This window comes from Petaurus breviceps, unplaced genomic scaffold (genome assembly GCF_028583685.1).
Source record: "Petaurus breviceps papuanus isolate PSGF00001 unplaced genomic scaffold, PetGlider_PUasm1.0 99, whole genome shotgun sequence".
Classification (NCBI taxonomy): Eukaryota; Metazoa; Chordata; class Mammalia; order Diprotodontia; family Petauridae; genus Petaurus; species Petaurus breviceps.
In genome coordinates, this window is record NW_027187465.1 from 710,477 (window position 1) to 733,832 (window position 23,356).

At 53.2% G+C, this 23,356-nt stretch overlaps 1 protein-coding gene across 2 annotated transcripts in view; it reads right to left on the reverse strand.

The window, feature by feature from the left end:
- The window catches only part of LIMK2 (LIM domain kinase 2), a 64,218-nt gene that overhangs the window by 8,520 nt on the left and 32,342 nt on the right, over window positions 1–23,356 (reverse strand). For both annotated transcript variants that reach the window (XM_069081660.1, XM_069081661.1), the window contains 9 exons: window positions 15,670–15,805; window positions 11,473–11,582; window positions 10,957–11,145; window positions 10,580–10,685; window positions 9,803–9,999; window positions 7,775–7,961; window positions 6,363–6,449; window positions 2,896–3,027; window positions 2,322–2,378 (listed from right to left, as the gene is read on the reverse strand). In XM_069081660.1, coding sequence (XP_068937761.1) covers window positions 2,322–2,378; window positions 2,896–3,027; window positions 6,363–6,449; window positions 7,775–7,961; window positions 9,803–9,999; window positions 10,580–10,685; window positions 10,957–11,145; window positions 11,473–11,582; window positions 15,670–15,805 — 1,201 coding nt within the window. The remainder of the gene's footprint in view (window positions 1–2,321; window positions 2,379–2,895; window positions 3,028–6,362; window positions 6,450–7,774; window positions 7,962–9,802; window positions 10,000–10,579; window positions 10,686–10,956; window positions 11,146–11,472; window positions 11,583–15,669; window positions 15,806–23,356) is intronic.

Sequence of the window (23,356 nt, forward strand, 5' to 3'; positions counted from 1 at the left end):
CGCGGCGTGCGTTTCACCCGGGGGGGGGGGAACGGTGCATACAGAGGTACTGTAATGTAGCGTGTAGCGCAGGGGATCACCTTCACTACAGTAGCAATCTCAATAGTGCTTATTTTCAGGGGAGGGCTTATTTTAGAGGAATCTTACACAGTAAGGGGAGGGCTTATTTTCGGGATAGGTCTTATTATCGGGGAAACACGGTATCTATGCTCATGCTCTGGAAGTCATTCTCTGAGCAGGCCTCAATGGGGCTGTCTCACTGTCTCTGTCTCCGGGGCTCCAGTCCTGTTACCTAGTTCTCATGGGCACCTCAAAGTCAACATATTCAAAACCAAACACAACCACCCTCCCTCCAGCTGCCCCAGGTCTGCTGTGGGCATCACGACTCTCTAGGTCACCAGGTGAAACAAATCATCTCGGGTTCCTGCTCTCTGTTCCCATTCAGTGACTGGACCCTGGGAATCCCATGTCCTTCCCAGCCCCCGTCACTCTCTTCATCTGTCCTTGTAATGGTAATGGGAATTCGAAGATCTTCCCTGCCCCTTAATAAGCCTAAGGGAATCTGAAGACCTTCCCCTCTATGAAAATAGACTCTGACCCCTAATAGGCTGAATGAGGTCACATAGAGCCTATGGTGGCAGGAGTCTGCTGAAGGGTGGAGCAGAGCCCACAGGAGAAGCCTGCTTAAGGGAGGCTGGTTTTTCAGGAAGACCCATACCTTGTTACTTTGTGATTGGGCAGTGGGCCACAAGGGTTGAGACATTCTCTGACCCTGGAGCCCAAGGCTACATATACCCTGAGGTGAGGTTTTGTTTTGGGGTCCACTTTGGGAAGAATGTGTGACTGAGTTGGCCATTGAGACTCTGGGCAGCCACTGAGCCCCTGGCTTTGAAAACCCAGATGCTGGTGCTTCTCTGTCTGGTGACCAACTGTGTGTATGTGATGGTCAGACAGCTGGAAGCCCTGTCTGTTGGTCTGCTGAATGGTGTTATTTTCTCTGTCTGTATTTTCTCTGAAGTTCAGGGTGCTGACTTTTCCCCCTGAACTAGGTAAATGATACATGTGTGATTAAAGTAAGATTGTTAACCCTTTTTGAGCTGCTTTCCTTTAAAGAAGCAGATCTAAGGTCCTGGGTGTGCTAGGGTGCTCACTACTACAGTCCTTTATTTGACATTCCCACTTTCAGCACCCTCCTCTAGAGCTCCAAGCCAGCCCAAGAGTCTCTGTCCCAGATTTGTCTACAGTCACACTAGCCTTCCTAGAAATAAAGCGCCTGCTCTGATCAGGTCACTCCCCTGCTCAACAACCTTCCATGGCTCCTCTGGACAAGTCACTCAGCCCACCGCTCACGGTCTTTCCAGATTCTCTCCTCTCTCCATCTTCTAGTCTAACTGGATTCTCCTGCTCCCTAGACAAGGCTGACGATTCTCTGCCTTCACACCTTGGCTCCCTTCAGTTCTCTTACACCAACTGTCCCGTCTGTCACGCCCCACAGGACTTGTCAAAATCCCATCTCTCACCATTCAGCCCATTTACTGCTTCCTCCAGGAAGTCTTTTAAGCTTGAACCCCTGGAGCAATCTGCTTCCTTAGGGCACTTATCACATTCTCCCTTTGATCAGAGTTCTGTGTGTACAAGGTTTGTCTCGCCTCCCTCTCCCATCACTGTAAAAGTACAAAGTGGTAGAGCTGGGACTGGAATTCAGATCTCCTGATTCTGAGTCATTCTGTGAGGGAGGGAGGAAGGGAGGGAGGGAGGAAGGAAGGAAGGAAGGAAGGAAGGAAGGAAGGAAGGAAGGAAGGAAGGAAGGAAGGAAGAAGGAGGGAGGGAGGGAGGGAGGGAGGAGAAGGAAGGAAGAAAGGAAGGAAGGAGAAGGAAGGAAGGAGGGAGGGAGGGAGGAAGGAGGGAGGAAGGAAGGAAGGAGAAGAAAGGAAGGAGGGAGGGAAGAAGGAAGGAAGAAAGGAAGGAGGGAGGGAGGAAGGAAGGAAGGAAGGAGAAGGAAGGAAGAAAGGAAGGAAGGAGAAGGAAGGAAGGAAGGAAGGAAGGAAGGAAGGAAGGAAGGAAGGAAGGAAGGAAGAAGGGAAGGAGAAGGAAGTACGTCTGCACTGAATGCTGGGGGTCAAACCCAAGACCCTGTCCTTGCCCTCTGGCGGTTCCTGATATCACTGTTAAGGCAGTGAAGTGAGGGTGGCCCGGAGGAAGGCAGAAAGTGAAGGAGGACTGGCCAGTCCCCACTTCCTCCTGGGTGTGGTCCCAACTCTCAGCTCTCTCATCAGTGGCTTGTCTGCAAGGTGCTCAAAAGTGGCTCTGCACATGCTCACCATCCCAGAGGCAATTCCTTTGGCGAAGCTGACCTTCTGTTGCCAGGGAAATGGGTCCTGCAGGACAAGAAGGACAGTCAGTGCTAAGGGCGGCCCCTGGCGCCACACTGAGTCCTATGCCCACCCAAGGGCTTCTGGCTGGAGGGAAGGGCGACTGCTCAGCCCCCCATTCTGTAGGTGAGAGATTGAAGAGCAAGGCACAAAAGGGCTCGAGATTCTCCGAGCAGGCCACCTGGAGCCTCCTCATTTGAACATGAGGAAACTGGGGCCTGAGTGGGCAGGGAATGCCGCCCTGGTTATACAGCCTCAGTGACAGCTGGGGGTCTTGCGCCCAGAAGACTCTTTCTACTACACAATGGTACTTAGTTATAAACTGACTAGTTTTCCATCACTGTTAGTAAGTTTGGATTTGAACCTCTGACTCCAAACCCAGCATTCTGTCCACCACACACACCTTGGGTGTGCCTGCGAGGACCCACCCCAAAGACAGGGCCATGCTCCTTGCTGCTGATGAGAGCTAGCACAAGGAGCCCGTTGGGAGCCCCCCCATCAGGATACCATCTTTCACACTGACCACACTGCGGAGGAAGTCCTTCAGGGTGCCTCCCTCGATGTATTCTGTCAGCAGGTTCAGCTTCCTGTCCTTGTAGAGGACCCCAATAAACTTGAGCACATTGGGATGGTCCAGGCTCCTCATGACCTTCACCTGAGAGGGGAGAGAACATCACTGTTGGCAGGGCCTTGTCAGGCACAGCTGGGCAGAGAGGGCAGCCTTTCTGCCTCTGGGGAATTGGGACACTGAGCAGCTCGACAGACCAAGAAAACCAAGACAGACTCAGAGGAAGCTGGCTCTGTCCAAGGGACTCACGAGCTGGCATCTGTCTATTTATCCTGTACCATTCTAGAAGTTCTGGGTCCTTTGCCCTTGGGGAAGAGGGAAGAGGACAGACAGCTCTCCACATAAATCCCCCAGAGTCTCCAAGACCGAGACCTCGGAAGTCAGGCAGGCAGTCATCAACAGGCATTTCAGCAAGGGGCTGTTATGTGCCAGGCACGGTGCTAAACAGGGATTCTGAGAAAGGCGGCCAGTCCATGCTCACGAGGAAGCTTAGTCTGACAGGAGACAGCATGCAAACAAACACCGACAGAGCAGCCGAGGCAGAGAGGCCAGCGATGGGGGGACAGGGCCGAGGGGACCCTGGGAGGGGTGGCTGTAAAAGCCAAACTGAGGGCTCTGCACTTGGTCCTGGAGGTGACAGGGGACCACTGGTGTTGACTGAAGGCAGGTATGGGCGGGGAGGGGGGTAAACATGGCCAGACCAACCACTGAGGAGGACGGCCATGACAGCTGTGTGGAGGAGAGACCCAACGCAGGGGGGAGGGCCTACGCTGGGGTGCTGGCTGCATCCAAACAGACAGGAAGGAAAGGAAGGAAGGAAGGAGGGAGGAAGCCCCTGCCATGTGCCAGTTACAAACAGCAAATCATGGCATCCTCACCCTGACCCTGAGAGGGAGGCAGGCACTGTTATGGTCAGGTCAGATTTGAGCTCAGATCTCCCCAACTCCAGGCCTAAAGCTCTACCCACTGCTTCAGCACCTCCATGACACATGCCACAGAGGAAGACTGGGCAGGCTCTGGGTGAGAGACAGTGAGGAGCGAAGGTGCCCTCCCAGGCTGGGTGCCTGAGGCTCTGGGAGGGTGGGCAAGGGCCAAGCTGAGAAGCTCATTTTGGAAACACTTGGTTTAAGATATCAGCTGTGCTTGAAGGGCAGTCAGAGAGAGAGGCACAATGGAGGTTGGCAGGGAGGTCAGGGCAGGACTTGAGAAGCCTCAGCACAGATGAGGGCCGAGGAGGTCACAAAGCAAAGTCCCCAGGTTTACCCACGGCTGTTCCCTTGTTGGCTTCTCCCTCAGGGCCCACTTCTAGCTCTTGGGGAAGAATGCACTGGCCTTAGCCCAGCACTAACATGGCCCTACTTCTGGGGAGGGTCCCTGGGTCTGAGGTCTCAGCAGGCGTCCACAGCTCTTTCTCCATACTCGGCCTGGCCCATCTCATTCAGCAGATTGCTCCTCTCTCACTTCTCTGCAGCATTTCTCCTGGTCTGCTGGCTGCAGCCCACAGACACAACCACATTATCCCAGGTCCCCAGCAACCCCTCACTAGCTAAGCCCCATCTAAGCTCCCTGAGAAGGCCGTTTAAGGTAGAAATCTCCACGTCACTCCCTTAACTCTTTGCAGTCTGGCCTCCCCTCTCACTACCCCACTAACACTGCTCTCCTAAATAACCAATGAGTTCTCGGTCGCCAAATCCAGTGGCCTTTCTCAGTCCTCAGTCTGGACCTCTTTGTAGCCTTTAACACTAACAGATTACCCTTTTCTCTCCAAGATTTTGGGGACTTCCCCACCCCCTCCTGGTTCTCCTCCTCCCTCTCTGTATCCTTTGCCAGAGTCTCATCCAGGTCACAGTCCCTCACTGTAGGTGTCCCCCGGGCTCTGTCCTGGGCCCTCTTCTCTTCTCTTCTCCCTCTATGCTAACTCACTTATGCTCATCAGCTCCCATGGATTCAGCTCTCATCTCTACAATGGTGATTCTCAGATGTGTCGGCCCCGTTTGAGCCTCTTGACTGACCTCTAGCCTCGCTTTACCTCAACAATCGCCACTTGGATGTTTCCTATTAGATCTTAAATTTGACACGTCCCAAACCAACCCTCCCCTCTTTGCAACTTCCCTATTAGAGTTGAGAGCACCGCCGTGCTCCAGGCACCTGGGCTGGCACCGAGGGCTCATGGGGACACTGCTCTCACTGCCTGTATCTGATCTGGTCATTTTTGGCCCCTTCTCTCCTCTCGGCACTGAGGTGCAGTCCCTCACCACCTCACGCCTGGACAACAGCCCTTTCGCAGGCCATCCTCACTCAAACGCACCCCTGCTCAGCGGCCAAAGCCATCTGTCCCTATTCAGTTAGCTCCCTCTCACATCCAGGAGCAAATAGGAAATGCTTGGCTTGGCCCCACATTACATCACCATGGCTGAGTGCTGGGATCTTCCTGCTGGTTCTAGAGCCGGCGACCCCAGCAGCCCAGTTCCAGGTGGTTCCCCTGCCTGCCTTCAGGCCTCAGGGGCTCTCCCTCCTGTCTCAGCAAAGGCCCTGCCTTTCCCCAGGAAGGCCTTCCTGACCCCCTCCTGCTTGCTCCTTTGGCCTGGGCTTACTGAGTTTGCAGGCTATCTTCCATTAGATTGGAGGCCCCTTGAGAGCAGGGACTGTCTCCTGCCTTGCTTTGTGTCCCCATCCCTCAGCACAGAGCCTGGCACATAGCAGATGGTGAGTAACTGACCTCTCAGACCTCCTCCAGGTGTGATCGTCATTCCTCCCTGTGCATCACCACCCTGTGCCCTCTCTGCACTCACCACCACCTGGTTAGGTTGTGATGGAACCAACCTCCCAATCTGGCTTCTGCCTTGTTTCTTCTCTTCACTTCACCTTTCAAAAAGCTGGCAATCAATCAATGAGCATTAGTAAGCACCTACTACATGCAAGGCGCTGTGCTGGCTGTTGGGGTCCTGCCCTCCAGGGTCTCGCAGGCTACCTGGGAAGACGTCTGCATAGAGAGGTGCCCATGAAACGTGGGCCAGCACAGAACAATCCCATGGGCACCAGCAGCCAGGGCCAAGCCCACACCCAGGAAGCAAGAGGTCAAGTGAGAAGGGGGCAGGTTCCAGGCCCAGCAGAGTGCCTGGACAATGGCCTGGAGAGCAGAGCCCACGGTGAAAGTAAGAACAGAAGGTCAGGGTGGGCTCTTGCCCTCCTCCACTCTGTGCCTGTCACAGCATCCCAGCTAGGGCTGAAAGGGGGCCTGTCCACGCGCTACAGCCCTCAGGGTACGGGCTGTTTCTTTAGCACCTCAGCCTTGCACACAGTCAGCACTTAATAAACGTTGCCCTGAAGAGTCATTTCTATTCTGCTCTTTGAATAGCAGGTTCTTTGAACAGAAGAAAAGGTGGAATGTTCTCAGGGCCTCTGAGGCCCAGCCTCCCTACCTCCGTTAGGAAAGTCTTCTGCGTCTCCTCATCACACCGAATTAGCTCCTTCATGACCATGACCTTGCCGGTGGCCTTGTGTGTCACCTGTTGGAAGATCGAGGGGATGACCGAGGAGTGACTACAGACATCACTGGGGACCTCACTAAGGGGCTTCTGGAGCTGGCCGGGCAGAAACCTTGTGGCCGAGGGCCTCAGGGAGTCAGCTGGGAAGCTCTGAAGCAAGGCCTCCCAGGCTCCGAGAGCCAGTGGAAGTGAGCGCACACACCATCCAGAGCCAGCGTGCAGGGAAGTCTGAGGGCCTATCAGTGAATAGACATTTTTTCCTGATGAACTGGTTTCACACACAACACCATGAACCAGAGGAGGGAAATGGGAACAAGGCAGGCAGGAGCGGGGGAAATCCATGATGTGCCAAGACAAGGAAGGGTTCCAGCCAACTGATAAAGGAGTCACCTGAGACTCAAGTACTTGGGGCAGGGTCTGCAGGACAGCCAGGCACTGGGGGCCAGAGAGCTGGGGAGGAGCCAGGCTTGCCTCTCCTTCCCTTCTCCAGGGACAAGATGCATGGAAGAGACAGGGGATGCAATGCTTACCTGGCCCCACCTCCCATCTATGTGCAGAAAGGGAGGAGGAGAGAAAGAAGCATTAGTCACCTAGGCTGCTGGCTGCTGTGGGGCAGGACCCATCTCTCACCTCCCACAGCCCCTCCAGAGCAGGTGTTTAATAAGCGATTGTTGAGTTAACAGAGAGGGGATCAGAGAGACCCAGACTCTAAAGCTGCCCTTGGGTGTAACTGGCCTCTAGGGCCAGATGGGATGTGGGCATTCCCATTTCTAGGCACTCCATGAGCTGAAGTGGGGATTCTCTAGCTGGAACTAACATGAGATTGAGAGAGACAAGGAAACCTTGCATGGGGCCAACTATTTGGATGAGAATGATGGATCAGAAGCCCTGCCACGTCCCATGCCCTCCTTCCCTGCCATGTCACCTCCCAGCAGCCTTTCCTCTCTCCCTCCTCCAACCTACTCTTCATTCCCCTGCCGGGTCACAGATCTGGTCACATTACTTCTTTTCTTTTTTTTGAGGGGGGAAGGCAGGGCAATTGGGTTTAAGTGACTTGCCCAAGGTCACATGGCTAATAAGCGTGTCAAGCGTCTGAGCCCGGAGTTGAACCAGGTCCTCCTGACTCCAGGGCCGGTGTTCTGTTCACCGTGCCACCTGGCTGCCCCAACGTTATTTCTTAATGGCTGGGCTTAGCATAGAAGGGCATCCACACTCTGCCTTCCGAGCCTGCGGACAAATGTCTCCTCTCCTGCTGCAGTGGGACACCGGCACTGGCTGACGGCCGTACACGCCGTGTGTTGGCTTAGCTGAACTGAACACGGCCCCCAGAGCTGACATGTCCTTACCTTGATGGCCTGTCCAAAGAAGCCCTTCCCCAGGACCTCCCCATGGCTCAGGTCACAGGGCCGGAAGATCTGCTGGGAGCAGCTGCTTGAGCAGCGCAGGGACTCTGAGCGGCTGATGTCTCGGCTGAGCAGCAGAGGCTCCTTGGGGGAGCAGGGGCCCGGAGACTTGGAAATGCTGTTACTGCGCCTGGGGAAGGATGGCCAGGGGGACGAGGGTTAGGACGTAAGCGCTGGAGAGATGCGGAGGCCCAGAGAGCCCATGCCAGAGGTCAGCAGACCAGGACTCTGCACCGCCCGCCCGCCAACAGTCCTGACTTCAGTCAGAGCAGCGGTGCCTGGGGGATGGGCTTGGGGGTTCTCCCTGGATATCCCCAAGCACAAGTGGATGGAGTTCCTCTCAGAGGAGAGCTCCCTCTTCTCCCACTCTCTTTATCTCAAAAGCCCAGGACATCAACCCCCAAAGCGATGGCAGCCTTTGTTACCAAGGCCAACCCCGCCCCACAGGTCCCTGACCCATGCCCAGCACCCAACATCTCCTCTCTTGCCGCTGATCACTTTTTTCCCTGCTGTTCTCAAACACAGTCAAGTCCCTCCCATCCTTAGAGAGCCTCTGCCAGACCCAGCATCCCCTTAAGCCTTTGCCGTACCCCTCTCCTCGGCCAAACCCCTCTCCTCGGCCAAACCCCTGGGCCGAGCTGTCTACCCACCAGCCTCACAATCGGCTTCAAACCTCAGCACGCGTGTGAATCTGCCCAATCTGCTGGCCTCTTCTCCGTCCTCACCTCACAGTCCTATCTGCTCTGCTGGACACAGTGGACCAGCCTCTCTCTCTGAGCTTTCACAACACCCTTCTCTCCTGGCTCTCCCCTAACTCGGTCCCCCCCCCAAGGTTCTGCCCTCAGTTCTCTCCTCTTCTTGGATCTCAAGGGTTCATCTTCATACACATCACCCACATGTCTGTCTTTCCCTCTCTCCCCTGACCTTCAGTCCTGAATCACTAATTGTTTACAAGACCTTCCAAAGTGGATGCCTCACAGACATCTCAAACTCAGCATGTCTAAGCCAGAATTTACCTTCTTTCCAGTCAAACCCCTCCCTCATCCACCTTTCCTCATCTCTGCCAATGGCCCCACCATTATTCTGGCCCCCCTGTCACCTCAGTATCTCCCATGATTCCTCACTCTCCCTCAGTCCCCATATCCAATCAAAAGCCAATTCTTCCATCTTCCAGCTTCCCAGCACTTTCTAGCACCGCCCCCTCCCCTCAGCCAACTCCCACCTTCCTTCAGTCCCCATCGCCTCTCATTGAATTATTCCAGCAGCTTCCTGATGGGTCTCCCTCCTGTCCATCTGCCACACTATGACTAGAGTCATTTCCACAAGCTCAGATCTCAGTCAGACTCCCTCTGGCCTTGGAGATGAAATACAAATGCCTTTCTTTAGCTTTCAGAGCCTTTTCCCACAGTCTCCTGGGTCACTGTTCCCCCTGCCATCTGGGATCCAGTCAAACCGGCCCCTTCTGCTCCCCACCTCTGTACCGGACATGCTTCCTGCCTGGAACAACCTCCCTCCTCACTTCTCTGCCCAAAAGTCCCCTCTCTTCTCCTAAGGTGTCAATCAAGTATCATCTTCTGCATGAAGCCTGGCTTTCCCCTCCCGCCCCAAATGACCTTGTACTTAGCTATTTTGTAGATATTTGTGCTTATTCACTCCTGTGTGTCCTGTTGTCTCTCCCCCCGCCCCCATTAGCCTTAGTCAGCTCTGTGCAAGAAGGATTGTTTCCTTCCTGGGCTTGTATCTTAGCACAGTGCCAGGAATAATCAGGAATACTTGTTAACTGATTGTCAATCGGTGAGTTTGACTGGACGGCCAATGAGGCTCCTTCACTAGCTCTCCAGTGCTCTTGGTTTGTGCACGTCCTGTCCTGAAGGATCCCCACACCCAGACTGGCTACCACCACACTTGGAGAGGGCAGGCCGGATAAGGGCCATCTGGTCCCTTTGTCCCGTGCCTCACGCAGGGTCCCACCTGAGAGATCGCCTTCGCAGTGTCCCATCCAGGTTCTCCTTAACATCCAGAGTGCTCCTGGCATGAGGGACCCCAATGGGCTTCATGTGAGGGGAGAGCCGGGGGTCTAACTGGAGGTGATCCAGGCGCTGGGAGACAGGGTTGTGCTCAATCAAGAGCTGAAGGGTCTGGCTTGTTTTGCCAATCATGTCCTCCACCTGGAGGTAAAAGCAGAGTGGGCTGCCGGATCTGCAGAGAGGGGTCCTTCTGTTCCCCTATTCTCCTTCTCCTCCCTCTGTGGCTGAGCAGGCGATAAGGAGATGACCCTCTGACCGCTGACCACGTCCTTCTCTTGTGGATGGTTTCAGTTCTCAGGGGGCTCCGCGCAGCTGACCCTGCACTGTCTAAACAACGGCCTCTCCTCCTCTTTACCTTGCTCAGTCAGGTGGATGTCGGAAATTATCAGTGTTTCAAGAGGAGAATCACTGGACATTAAAGCTAGGAGGGACTTTGGGCATCACCCAGTTCTCCATCTTATGAGGCCCATAAGGGAAAATTTATGCCCAGGGTCACAAGTCTCCAAATGCTGCAGCCCATGTTCTGGGTCTACTCTCCACCATGCTGCCTCCCCACCCCACCTCCGTCTCATCACTGAGTCCAGAAAGGCTGGACTTCCCCTTCCAAGGGGAAGAAAGATGGACCAGGAGACAGGGAAGCTCTAAGGCATGGGGCCTACTGTAACCCTTGCCATAAAGCAGCCAGTCATTTTCTAGACCCAGTGGAAGGTTCCAGACTCACCTCCTCCACCCGCAGGGTCCGGACAGGGGTCCCGCTGATTTCCAGAATCCGGTCCCCAGGGTGGATGGCATTGCGGATGTCGGGGCTGATGTGCATTCGGCTGACCCTGAACAGAGACGGAAATGCAATGGGAGATGCCAGAGCAAAGGAGTCTTTGGGCCGACTCACGCAGAGGCCACGGATGCTGGGTCAGGGATGCCTGGCCATTCCTTTCCCTCTCTCTCAGGACAACAGGGCCCGCCCTGTATGATGGTGTGACTCAACAGTCTGGGCCTCTGGGCCTTTAGGCCTCCGAAGCCTAGGGCTAGCTGACAGAGAGCAGGGAAGACTTGAACAGCAGCTGTGGGGAGCAGCGGCCCGGGGCTCTGGACACTCACTCGTTCACTTGGACGGTGGTGGCATAGTCCGAGCAGCCACTTTCGATGGACACAGAGAAGCCTCTCTTGCCTTCGGTGGTGGCCGGCACGGAGATGAGTGTGACAGAATAAGGCAGCTGGTCGTGGGCAGACTCCGTGGACAGCTTCTCAAACATGGGCGTAAGCACCTCCTCATTGTAGCACTTGCCACTGCCCAGAGAAGACATGCTGTGAGTTAGCTTCTCCCTCTCTCCACACAGGCCCTGCCCATCCCCACCCCCATCCTTTCTCTGCAATGATGACCACTCATGACTGAGACCCTAAACCAAGTCGGAAGGTGCCCTGGATACCCAGGTACTCAGCCACCTCTGGAAGAGGCGGCTGGAGAGTATCAGTGGTATTCATTTCTTTGTTCTCAACTGATTTTTATAACAATTCCGCGAGGTTGGCAGGTCATTTAAGAGATGAGCAAGTGGGATGGGGCTTGTGCGAAGGCTACCTCCCCCCACCCAGATTCACTGTGTGCGGTCACTTTACCAGTAGAGAGCGGAATGCTGAACCAGGGCATATGCGTCTCCATCTTCAATGATCACCTTGCAGCTCATGCAAGCAAAGCATTCTGGGTGATACTTGTATTCTCCAGCTACCTGCGTGAGGAGGAAGGAAGGGGGGAAGGGAGATGTGACAGGTCTCCTACTCTCTAGGATACTCGATGGTCCCAATGTCTCAGTGCCAAGAGAGCCCCATTAAGCATCATGCTTGGCACGCTGACCTCTCAAGAACAGGCCCAGAAGCAGAGCAGGGCAGGACACACCTCAGTCTAGCACAGGGACATCGCACGACGTTCCTGCTCACTCCACGGGCCTCAATGAAGGGTCTCTGTCCCAAAAAGAGGGAAATACTACATCCCTCTACTGAGATCCCCAGTCTCAGAAGGAAGGGGCCTCAGAGGGCATTAAGACTAACCATGTCCTGGGCAAGACACCAGCCTCTGGTCTCTCTGACAGGAACTGCCTGTAATGTTAATGGAACAGGAAGATCTTTCCTGTCCATTAATAGGCCTATGTGACCACATGCTGTGTTCCCAGGTCTAAAGGTACAAGGTACTTCAGTCATGGAGATCTTGCTGCTTTCACAGCTGTCATACATCCTGAGTCACACAGAGAGCCCACTGGGGGAAGAACTTGCCTAAGGAGGGGCTTGCTTAGGGGAGGCTTTCACACCTCTTAGTACTAAGTTAATTAGTCCCTGAGTCGGGAGGGTGGTGGTGCCTTCTGGCTCTGAGCCTATTGAACACTACATATACTGGGAGGCTGGCATTTACTTTGGGGGCTCACTCATGAGAATGGCCTTGTGATTCCCTGGACGGGACTCTGAGTAGCCATTTGTTAAGAGCCCCCCGACTACTCAGAGGCTGGTGTTCTCCTGTCTGGGGGGCTGTGTAGGTGGTTGTATTACTTTGTTCAGACAGTGGGAGCCCCGTCTGTTGGATTCTTTGATACTCTCTTCTTTCTACTTATCTGTGATTAAAGTAAGATTGCTGACCCCTTTAAAGCTGTCTTTCCTTTAGAAAAGCAGATCAAAGAATCTGTGCTAGCAGGTCCTCCTGGGCGTGCTAGGGTGCTTGCTGCTATGCTGCCCACCGAGAGAACTCAAACTCCTCTGACTGGAGTTCAAGGTGCCAAACTGCACCCCCAGCCCACAGGTTCCCAGCTCTGGCCTCCACACCTCACACTGCTCTGTGACTGGACCCTCCCTCCTTACCTCAGAGGCACCGAGCCTACAGATGCAAAGCTCCAGGTACCTTGGACCAGATTCAAATGGGATTAGGAACTGTTTCACAAACTAACTCATGACCCAGCACCATGAATGCTGGTCTGTGGTTTTCTATGGTAGAACATCCATTTTTATCTGCATTTGACAGCACTGCCATCCTTCCCCTCTTACAAAAGGCACTGACCAGGTCATGCTGTTTGTTCATCAGTGTTGGTATTTTATCCTTTATTAGATTAGAGGCCTCTTTTTTTTATGAGCAATTGGGGTTAAGTAACTTGTTCAAGGTTACACGGCCAGGTGTTTCTGGGTGGGTGCTAAGTGTCAGAGCCTGGATTCGATCCCCAAGTCATCCTGACACTGGAGCCGGTGCTCTTACTCGCTGTGCTACCTGGCTGCCCTGGATTATAGGCCTCTTGAGGGCAGGAATCACCTCTTAGCTAAACTATCCTCCAGGACCAAATGCAGGGTGTCCCCAAAGTCTCAGTGCAGATTAAAAGTTTACTGAAGCTTAAAAACCCTGTCCAAACACCTCTGGCTCCCAGTGCACATTCACTGGCTATTACACCATCACCTCACCCCCACACCAACCACACCATCTCCCCTCTCCACGCCTTTTCCCTGGCTCCTGGCATGCCCTCCACCTCTTCACTTCTGGCTCAGGAAGTACCTCAAGTACCATCTTCTGTATGGAGCCTTTCCCGTTCTCTGACCCCCACCCCATTCCTGCTCCTTTCGGTGTCCCCCTCCAGCCACCTCGCCTTTTCCTGCTTTGAATTTGCTGTGTGTGTGTGTGTGTGCGCGTGTACGTGCATGTGTGCGTGTGCATGTGTGCCCGTCCTTGCTTTCTTCACTGTTAGTTTCCTGTGAGGGGGTTTGTTTCCTTCTTGTCTGCATTCCCAGGGTCTAAAAGGCCAAGGTCTCCCACTGCATCCTGGGCCATCTCCAGTCATCCTGATTGACATCCGGCCACAGGACCCGGATGGCCCTGGAGGAGAGTGAGGCTGGTGACTGCACAGCCCTGCCTCACCTGAATGCCATCCACTTGCATGTCATGGCATCACCCCCCTGATGTCACGGTCCTCTTCAAGAACGAGGAACAAACTACAAAAACCACAGCCCAGAGTCCAGCACATACCCTGGCACACAGTGGGGACTTCATAAAGGCAGAATGTTTTTCTACATATTTACATTTTCCTTTCTAGGTCTGTCCTCGAGGGTGGGGCATCAGGTTGGGCCTGCCTGGTCCCCCCACCTGACACTGATGGGCTAGCAGGCCTACACCCAGACACTCTCCAGAAGTGATATCATGAAGGGCAGCTGCTTCCCTCTCCCCTGCACCCTGACCCAATGAAGGAGACAAGAGCCCTGCAGAGAGAGCCCTGGCATTGGCATGAGGCCTTTCGGTGGGGAGGGAAGCCCTCCCCCACTTCACAGGGTGGAGACCGGGCTCCCACTCTGGCCTTCTGGCTCTCACTCACCATCCTGGACTTGTGGAAGCCTGGGCAGAGGCTGAAGGAACTTCTCGGGTCTCCACTTTCTCATTTGTTAAATGAGAAGACTAGACTAGATCAGTGGTTCTTCTAACTTTTTCGGTGTTGTACGCCCTTCTCAGAAATCATATTTTTAAATAGACAAAATAAACATCAAAGAACTGCAAAGCCAATCAATTCTACTGAAATACAATTGTCAAAACATTAAAAGGAACAAGTTCCCGGAGCCAGGTGAAACAATGGACCCTGGGATGCTTGAAAGTTTCCAAAGCATTTTATAACTATCGTTTCGTTACAACACTGTGAGGTAGGAGCATAGGTATCTATTTCCTCGAGGAAGGCCACAGTCAGGAGCACGCCTTCCCTCCTTGAGGCCCTGGGGCTGCTGGGGGCCCCTGGAAGGGCCTGGGGCCCACCAGTACAATGGACTGGAACTAGCACTGGGGTACCTGAACCCAGCTCACCATCCTGGCCAGGCCCATGGAACTACTTCTCCCTTGCAATCCCTGCTTCGCAGGGCAGTCTGTTTCACATTCCTAAACCAGGAGCTCCCACTCAGGTGGTGACTCTGGCCTGGAGAAAAAGGGAGTCTTGTGCCATCTGGTGACACTTGAAATCATGGAGAGGTGCTCACTGACTCCTGGCAATGGGAAGTCCCAAGAGTGCCCTCTCTGAGGAAAGTCCCTCGAGCAGCACCCACCAGCATCAGATAGTCTTCTGAGAGTTTCCTGGGTCACTGAGAGGTGAAATGCCTTCCCTACTTGTCCTGCTATAAGCCTGCCTGGCCTCTAGCCTTCGTCCCAGAAGGCCTCTGCCTGGCCCCCCAGGGCTGGCTGCCTCTCAGTCCCAGTCTGGCCACTTTTAGCAAGGTGTATCTGTGGGGGCTCCCCAGAAAGCAGCAGTGAATTTTGACCTTGTCTTGGCCAGATCAAAGTCTCTCCTTTCCCTTTCAGGCCCAGCTCAGCTACCCCTGACTTTCCTGGCTGGAGGTGACCTTGTCTTTCTCAAATTCACTAGCCCACAAGGCTCAGTCCTTGGCCCCATCACATTTATCTGTGTCCATGTCTTATCTTCCCTTAGAGTCTAAGCTCCTTGAGGTCAGGAACTGTCATCTGGCTGTTCTAGGGATGGGGGGGGGGAGTTGGGATGAAAAGGGCCTCAGGGCTTTGTACACCTCTCTCCCATTCCTCCCCTCTTCACCTTCCACTCTTCTGCAAGCCCACTCTGTCACAGACATGGCCCCTTTAAGCCATTAGGTTCTGGGTCATGAAGGTCCCCTTTGTCCTCAGGCCTTTTGGGGGTACCCTATGAGCCCCAGGCCTGTTTTTCCTTGGGGTGCTTCCCCTGAGTGGGAGAAGCCCCCAGATGGTGGAAGGATCGGGAGGGTAAGAAACACATAAGCAACTGGAGATACTTGTCCAACATCCTACAGCCCAGGAAAGGACTAAAGGAATAACTAAGTCCTTACCATGACAGGCCCAGTCATGAGTAGCGAGCAGCCATGGCAGAATTCCCCAAACTTCCCCCAGTAATCCTTGTGGCAATAAAGTTTCCCGTCCTTTTCGTAGTACCAGTTGGTAAGAGGGTCCTGACATTCTGAACACCTGAAAGAGAAGATGAACAAATCCTGGGGGTTCTGTGGAGGCCACGGCCGTGAGGAGCTGCCCTTGGCCTCCCGTATTTTCTCACCACGCCCTGTGAGCTGGCCAGCACTTGGATTCTGTCCACTTCACAGAAGAGGAAACTGACCTTTGTCACAGCTTAGATGGGCAACACTGGCAGTGCCTGGCACACAGCAGATACCTGCTAAACGCCTGCTGACTGACTAGTGCAAACCCACACCTGGGTTTTCTGTCTCCACGTCCAGCACTACAGGTGGAAAGACAGATTACATTCTCTCCATCTCAAAGAGAGAAAGAGGATGTGGTTCAACGATTCCTCCCCGCAATGGACAGGGCCACAGGCTGGGCCATGGCGGGCATTCAGCTCGCACGGCGGCAATTCCCACAGCACTTTACATCACACCGATTCCAACACTGGCCTGAATGCTCATCTCCTCTGTTGACACTCAGCTTGCTGCCTATTCTATTTCTTCTCAGACCCATTCAATCCCCTCTGCCCCGGCATCCGAACACAGTAGGCTCTTCATGAATGGAGCCAGCAGTAATCCAAGGCTGAGGAGAGCATGGGTTCCACTCTATTCTACAGGAGGACTCTGGCCCCCAGGGAGGAGCTTAGGCTGATCCTTGGACCACATAAGTTTGAGACCATACTCAAAAAATACTTTCCGGCTTGCTAAGGACTGCAGCTTCCTGGCAGACTCCACAATGCCAGGATCATCCCCATGCCAACAAAGAGGCACTGGATTAAAGCCTTAGTAAAGGGATTTGGATAGCATAGAAAGAGACAGAGAGATCTATAGATATTCTCTGGTGGTGGAGGGTGGGGGGTCACAGACCCCTTGGGTGATCTGAAGAAACCTACAGACCCCTTCTTGTAATATTTTAAATGCAAAAAATATAATACACAGGATTGCAAAGGAAACCAATTATCTTAAAATGTAGCAATCGAGAATCTAAAAAAATAAATCCACGGCCTGGGTTATCTTCCCTCCTTTCTACAATTGGCCATTATCCTCTCCTTGAAGCCTAAACTCACACGGCTTCAGAGGAAGCCTATGCGGTCTCCTCCGAGTGCAGGATCCTCACACTCCCAGATCCCTTCAAAGGTCGGTTCAAAGGCTGTCTCCTGGGAGAGGCTCTTCCTGATCCCCCAGTCTGGGCTCTCCCTCCTCCCCACCCCTCAAAGTACCCTGTATCAGTTGGATTTTATATTTCCTTTTGTGGGCATACCCTGCTTACCCCAAGGAGAATGTGCTCTCCTTAAGGGGAGGGACAACTGCTTTTTTGTCTTCGACTCTCCAAAGCAGAACATGGTGCCTGGAACACAGCAGGTGCTTAATGAATGCTCACAGAATTGAACTGGCTTCATTTCCTTAGCCTCTCCCACTCTGGCTAAGCTGCTGTGAAATCTCAGAGCTGAAAGGGCAGTAGAAGAGCTCACCCCCAAGCCGGCCACATCTTGACCCTTTTAAGGTCTTCAGAGCACTATAAATATGAGCTCCTTTGATCCTCCCAACGGCCCGAGAGGGAGATGCTATTGCTGCCCCCATTTACAAATGAGGAAGCTGAGGCAGACAGTAGTGGTGTCTTGCCCAGGGTCACACAGCTAGGAAGTGTCTGAAGCTGGATTTGAACTCAGGTCTTCATGACTCTAGGCCTAGTGTTCTATCCACTCTACCTGCCCCTAACTGGAGAGAGTCAGACAGACAGACAGACTTCTCAGTGTGAGGGAAAACTCATATATGACAGCCCTCCGAGTGGAGAGTTTTCCCTCACGCTGCCTTATGTTTCCTTACTTAGAGTCTCCTTTAAATACCCCCTGCAACTCTTAGGGGGTGACATGGATAAACAGAGAACAGTCACAAGGAGGCTACGGGATTCAGCGCACATTTATGCAGCTGCCAAGTGGGCTGGGCCGCCTCAGGAGGGACCAGCTGCAGGAGCACTGGGGAGGAATGCTACAGGAGAAATCCCTGCTCAGCTCTGGCTGGGCACGATGGGACTCTGGAATATCTCGGGGAATGTGACGTGTTCATGGCATACCGTGCAAAGTGCTACAAGTGGCCAGAACTTGAGTTGTGGCTCTTGTACTCTGGCATCTGGTGATCTAGCTGGAGAGAGAAAACAGCCCTGAGCAGTTAAGTCCCAACGAAAGGCAGCAAAAGCCGAAGCTGAGCAGGGCCTATCTTTCTAGTCTCATATCCCATGATGCCCCTCCACAGTGCTTGATACCATTTGCCACTGGAATAAACCTCCTCTTCAGCTATTCAAAATACTATTCACTGTTCAAGGCCCAAACCCAAGTCCTGCAAGACACTTTCCCTGACACCCCCTGCCCCCCGAGCCTTGGGGTTATTGTACATTGTGTACTGTAGTGGGAGGACCTGGGTTCAGATGTCACTGCCTGGGTGACCACAGCTCCATCTCTGTAAAATGGCTCCTAAAATCCCTTTCCAACTTCCACTGCCTCACTCTACCCTTTTATTTTGGGGGGGGGGGGGGGGGAGAGTCAATGTGACTTGTTAGGTAGCCAGGCCAGAGGCCTGGGACCAGTCCCACCCTCCCTGTGGTATGTGTACAGGAGAGCTGGAGGGAGGGCAAGGGGAGAACGAGAACATGCCCTCCCCCCACTGCCAATACCCTGCTTTTGTCTGTGGTAACCGTCCCAGGTTGGGTGAGCCGGAGGTGGGAGGGGTGTTAGGAGAGACGAGTACAGACAAGCAGGAGACGAGTCAGCTTGTTCTGAAGAATGCCTGGCGAAGACAGTGGCACATGGTGTCTAAGAAATGGGCGCCCTTAAAGCTCTGACCTGGCAGGGCACTGAGAGACCAAGGAAGACTCCTGGGGGCCGGGAGACAAAGCCTGCAGCTCCATCCTGACCTGGAAGGCCTAAAGATAACTCCAGAGAAGGCCAAAGGAGTTTAGAGGGAGGCTTCCTAATGAACCTTGGAATAAAGTGTCGCTTCTCCTCAAGTCTTACTGACGCCTGTCCAGACCCTGGGCTCTCAAAGGCTATGCTCATGCAAACTAGCTAAGCCTTAGCAAGCCAGAAACACAGGAATCCTGGCAATGGATTACTGTGCCAACGGCTCCTCACCAGAAGGCTGCATGGTCAGCATATAACGAAACAAGGAAAACCCAACACCAAGAAACAGACATGAGGGGGTTTAACTACAGCGCATTAATAAAAAAAGCAGGAAGGGAAGAGGGAGAGACAAAAAATGGAAGAAAAAGGAACAAGAGGCTCAGGATTAGGCCCAGAAAAATGCACGAGTGCTCCTAAACTCTGCAGATCCCTCTCAGGGATGATTCAATCCCATCTGTAGGCCCGGCATTAGAATGGAAAGAACCTTGGAAGAGGGCTCCTCACCTCTACTGGGCCATGGACCAATCATTCATGCTGTGCACTGGCAATCATTCTGGTCAAGGCCACGGCCCCTTCTCAGAACCATGTTTATAAACACACAAAATAAAACAGAATAGGATTGCAAAAGAAGCCAATTACATTGAAACCTGGAAAAGAACCCTAAGTTCAAGGTCCCCAGTGAGGAAGGCCTGTCCTCAGGGCCCACTCACTCCCCATCCAGCCTGGAACTCTGAGCACCCTCTGGGCAGGGTTAGCTCCTCACCAGTCAGCATGTAGGCCAGGGCTGGTACTCGACCAGTAACAAGCACAGCAGGAGCTCTGATTTTATAGAGATTTCAGCTGGCAAAGTCCTCGATGTACATCATCTCCTCTGATGCTCCCCACAACCCCACGTGGTCAGTACAGACATTCTCCTCCTCCTCTTTTTATAGATGTTTGTAGAAGCACGTGGAAAGAGGTGAGGAGGCTTGTCCAGAGTCACCCAGGCTGGAATTGAGGCCTCTGACTCTAAGACCACTCCTCTATCCACGCCACCCCCTGAGCAAAGACAAGAGGAGATCCCAAAAGAACTGCCTTCCCTCTGGCAGCACCTGTCCTGCATCTGGCACCATGACTACCCTGGGCTAGGCTCTACAACAGAAAGCAGTACGGGACAGGGTCACCATCCTTAGGACAGTCCTAATGGCCCTGCATTCTTTTCAATGCTCGACTGCAAGTTCCTATGACCATGTTTTCAGTCTTCCTAGAAAAATCAGAATCCAGCAGAAACGAAAGCTAAGAATGTCCCAGTATAAATCCACTGGGGAGGGGGGGAGCATTCCTGGGACTTCATTTCCCAGAGCAAAGCAGGCAGGAGTTTCATGGGGTCTTGGGGCAGGGGTCGGCAATGAATATGTCCTAGGGTTAGGTTCTGCTCAAAAAGGAGAGATCTGTAAAGTATTTCTTGAGTTTGCCTTTTGGGTTCCAAGAGAATGAAAGATACACCTGGGAGGTTACTATTTCTCTAATACTAAATAGCTCACATTTCCATCAAGCTCTATAGCCTTCCTTAGAAGAATCCAGTGAAGTGGGTTACATAAAAGGGTTATTATTGACATCTTAGAGATGAGGAACCTGGGAAGTCATGTGACTTGCTCAGGGTCACACAAATCTCAGGCCCCTAGCTCTGGGCTGAGGGTTCAATTGTTTTTTTTTAGATACAGAAAGCTGGTCCAACCTGCCCCTGGTCTTGCAGACCCACACCTGGGGCTTCCTCAGTCATCTTCCCTCCCAATTGCTACTGAGGAAGGGGACACCAGTGAGATCCTGGGATCAGCTTGTGGGGGCAGCCCTGGGGTGAATTCCACTGGTCTAGTGACAAATCTTGCTTTGTGAATAATGGTCTAATTTGGGTTTTGTTCTTCGGCTTGTAATTACACCACCTGCCCAGTCCAAATGGTTTTATGGGGGGGAAGGGGCCAGACACCCAGCTATCTGGAGGAGAGGCCAGAGTTGGCCAAACAGGGTAATTACATTCCTTTAGGATGGAAGGGCAATTCCACCCACCAGCCTGCCCCATCCCAGCCTGGCTCCCTGGAATCTGGTTGTATCACTGGGGGCTATCCCAGCACTGGGGCTCCAATATGGACTCTGGTCCTTACTGGTGAGACACAGCCCCTGGGGAAGGGGGCCCATGCAGAAAGATGTCTGGCCACCCCAGCGTAGCCAGCCAGCGCTGGAGCAGGGGGTCACTCTCCCCACCCCCCACCCCCTGGGGCCTGAGGAATTCAACAAAGCTCTGGTCGAGGGCTTTTAGGGTGGGGGAGGGGATAAGTCGGGCCTAACTATCTCCGGCTGCCCAGCTGGGCAAACACAAAGCCTGGGAACACAAAGATATCCAGATGCCATTGAGGGTCATCACACTGAACCCAGACTTTCAGGTTTTGAGCTCTCTGGCCCAGGGAGCTAAGCTTCAAATTCACTGGGGTCTAAGGAAGGGCCAACCTTAGAGCCACAGGTCCCATGCGACACTACATTCCTGAGCTCTAAGAAGAAACACACTAAAACTTCTAGGGAAAGCCCAATTCCGTTATCCCACTCTCTAGAATTAAAATACAAGTGAAGGATTGTTACATCACAAGATCTAATACTATTTTATGAATTGTAAAACATTTCCAATATCTATCCACTTCAAGTTTCTTGATGTAAAATAGGGACCAAAATAGCCCCTACTTCCCAGGCTGACTGTGAGGACCAGATGAAGCAGCACTTCACAAACCTGTGAATGCTCCCTAAAATTGTGCTAACTGTGAGGCAGGGGGAAGGAAGGCCAGTGAGCCACCTAAGGCACATGGGCAGGAAGGGACTGCCCTGGGCCTTCAGTCCAGGTCGGAGGAGCAAGGACATCCTTGGAGGTCCTCTAGCCCAATCCCCTCATTCTACGGAAAGGAAACTGAGGCCTGGGGAGGGGATGTGCTCACACGAGTTACAGAGCCATAATCTCCAGCTCTTCTGACTCCAAAGGGAGTCCTCTTCACGAGGCTGTTTCAAGGGGGACAAGGGAAGGGTTTTGAAATCAGAGACCCCCAGACCCTTTCAGTCTCTTTCTTTTCTGAGACAAAACCTGTCCTCACAAGCTTCTTAGTTTCCTTCCTAGAGAGTATCCTGTGATCACTCCTTACTCTGGATCAACAGACACATTCAATCCATCAATCACTCAGAGGTACCATCAGCAAAACCAAACCTCAATCTGATACCCCTGATTGATAAAGGACCATGGAGAAAAATGGCAACCCTTTCCCTCCATGGGAAAAGGAGGCAAGGAAGAAAATAAACATTTAGTAAGCACCTACTGTGTGCCTGGACCTATGCTAAATGTATTATAAGTTTTCTCTTATGTGTGCCTCACAACAACCTTAGGAGGTTCAGGAGTTCTACAAATCGGGAAACTGAGGCAGATAACATTAAGTGACATGCCAGGGGTCACACGGCTACTTGGTATCTGGTGCTAGACTGGGGCTCAGGTCTTCCTGACTTCAGGCCCAGGCCTATACCACGGAGCTGCTGCCAGGTCAGAGAAGAAACAAAGGTGGCGGTGGGGGAACCAATGGCTGGGAAACTGCCAAAGAAGGGGCCTGGGGATTCTGGAGCAGATCTGCCCCCCATCAGCAGCAGGCCTGAGTCATCTCTAAGGCACCTTCCAGTCTCAGATCCCCAGAATGCCAAGAGGATCTGACTTGCCACAGGAGCCTGAGGGCTCTCTCAGGCCCTGGGGTTACCCCTCACTCACCCTGCCTGGTGCTTAAGCCAGGCCCAGCTCTGTCTGAAGTAGGTGGTTCTCATTGGGCCACATGGAGGTAAGTTGGCCACCTGCAATGGAGAGGCGTCCCCAAACCTTCCCCAGAGTCTAAAGAAAACAAGCCACGCCCCAGCCAGGAACGGCTCCATTCAGGAGGCCCTAAGGGCCTGAAACCCCCTGCAGCAGCCTCAATTCAGAGATGGGTGGGGTGGGGTAAGGTGTAAACCAGAGACGGAGGAAACAAGTCATACCTCACCCACTCCAAAACAGATCTGAGCCCCTCCCTACCCAGAGTTCCAAAGCAGGGAGAGGACCCACCCCCAGTCCTTAGGGTCACTTCTCCATAAAATAGTTAGCAAAGTGTGGGGCTCCTTACTGAGAACAATGGGGGTGAAGTGGGTAGGGGTACCCCCAAACATTTCATATATTCTAGAAAAATGGCATCTAGAGTGAGAAAACATGGAAATGCTGGCCCTAAATCTTGCAGGTCAAGAATCACGGCCTTGTAGAGCCTGGGCTGGACTCTGACAGGCCATGAATGGTCTGCAGCCCTTCTAGGCCCAGCTTGGAGACCTCTAGGGAATGGGAACTCAGTTTCTTCCCCAAGAAGCCTATCCCACCTCTAAGCCCCTCTCTCTACTTATGGACAAGTCTTTCCTCAGCCATGCCCTCAGAGAAGGCTATGGAGGACAGCACCTGGGCCAGACTCAAAGCTGGACTCTGCTACTGCTTTTTGGGGTGTCCTGGGGCAAGTGGCTTCCCCCTCTTGGGCGCACTCCCTCCTTAATCAGATTACCTCCAAGGTTCCAGGACCAGCTGGAAAGCGCTTAGGGCCTCGATATGACTAAGGGCCAGTTCCTGGCCTGACCAGCCTGCCGGCCTGGCCACC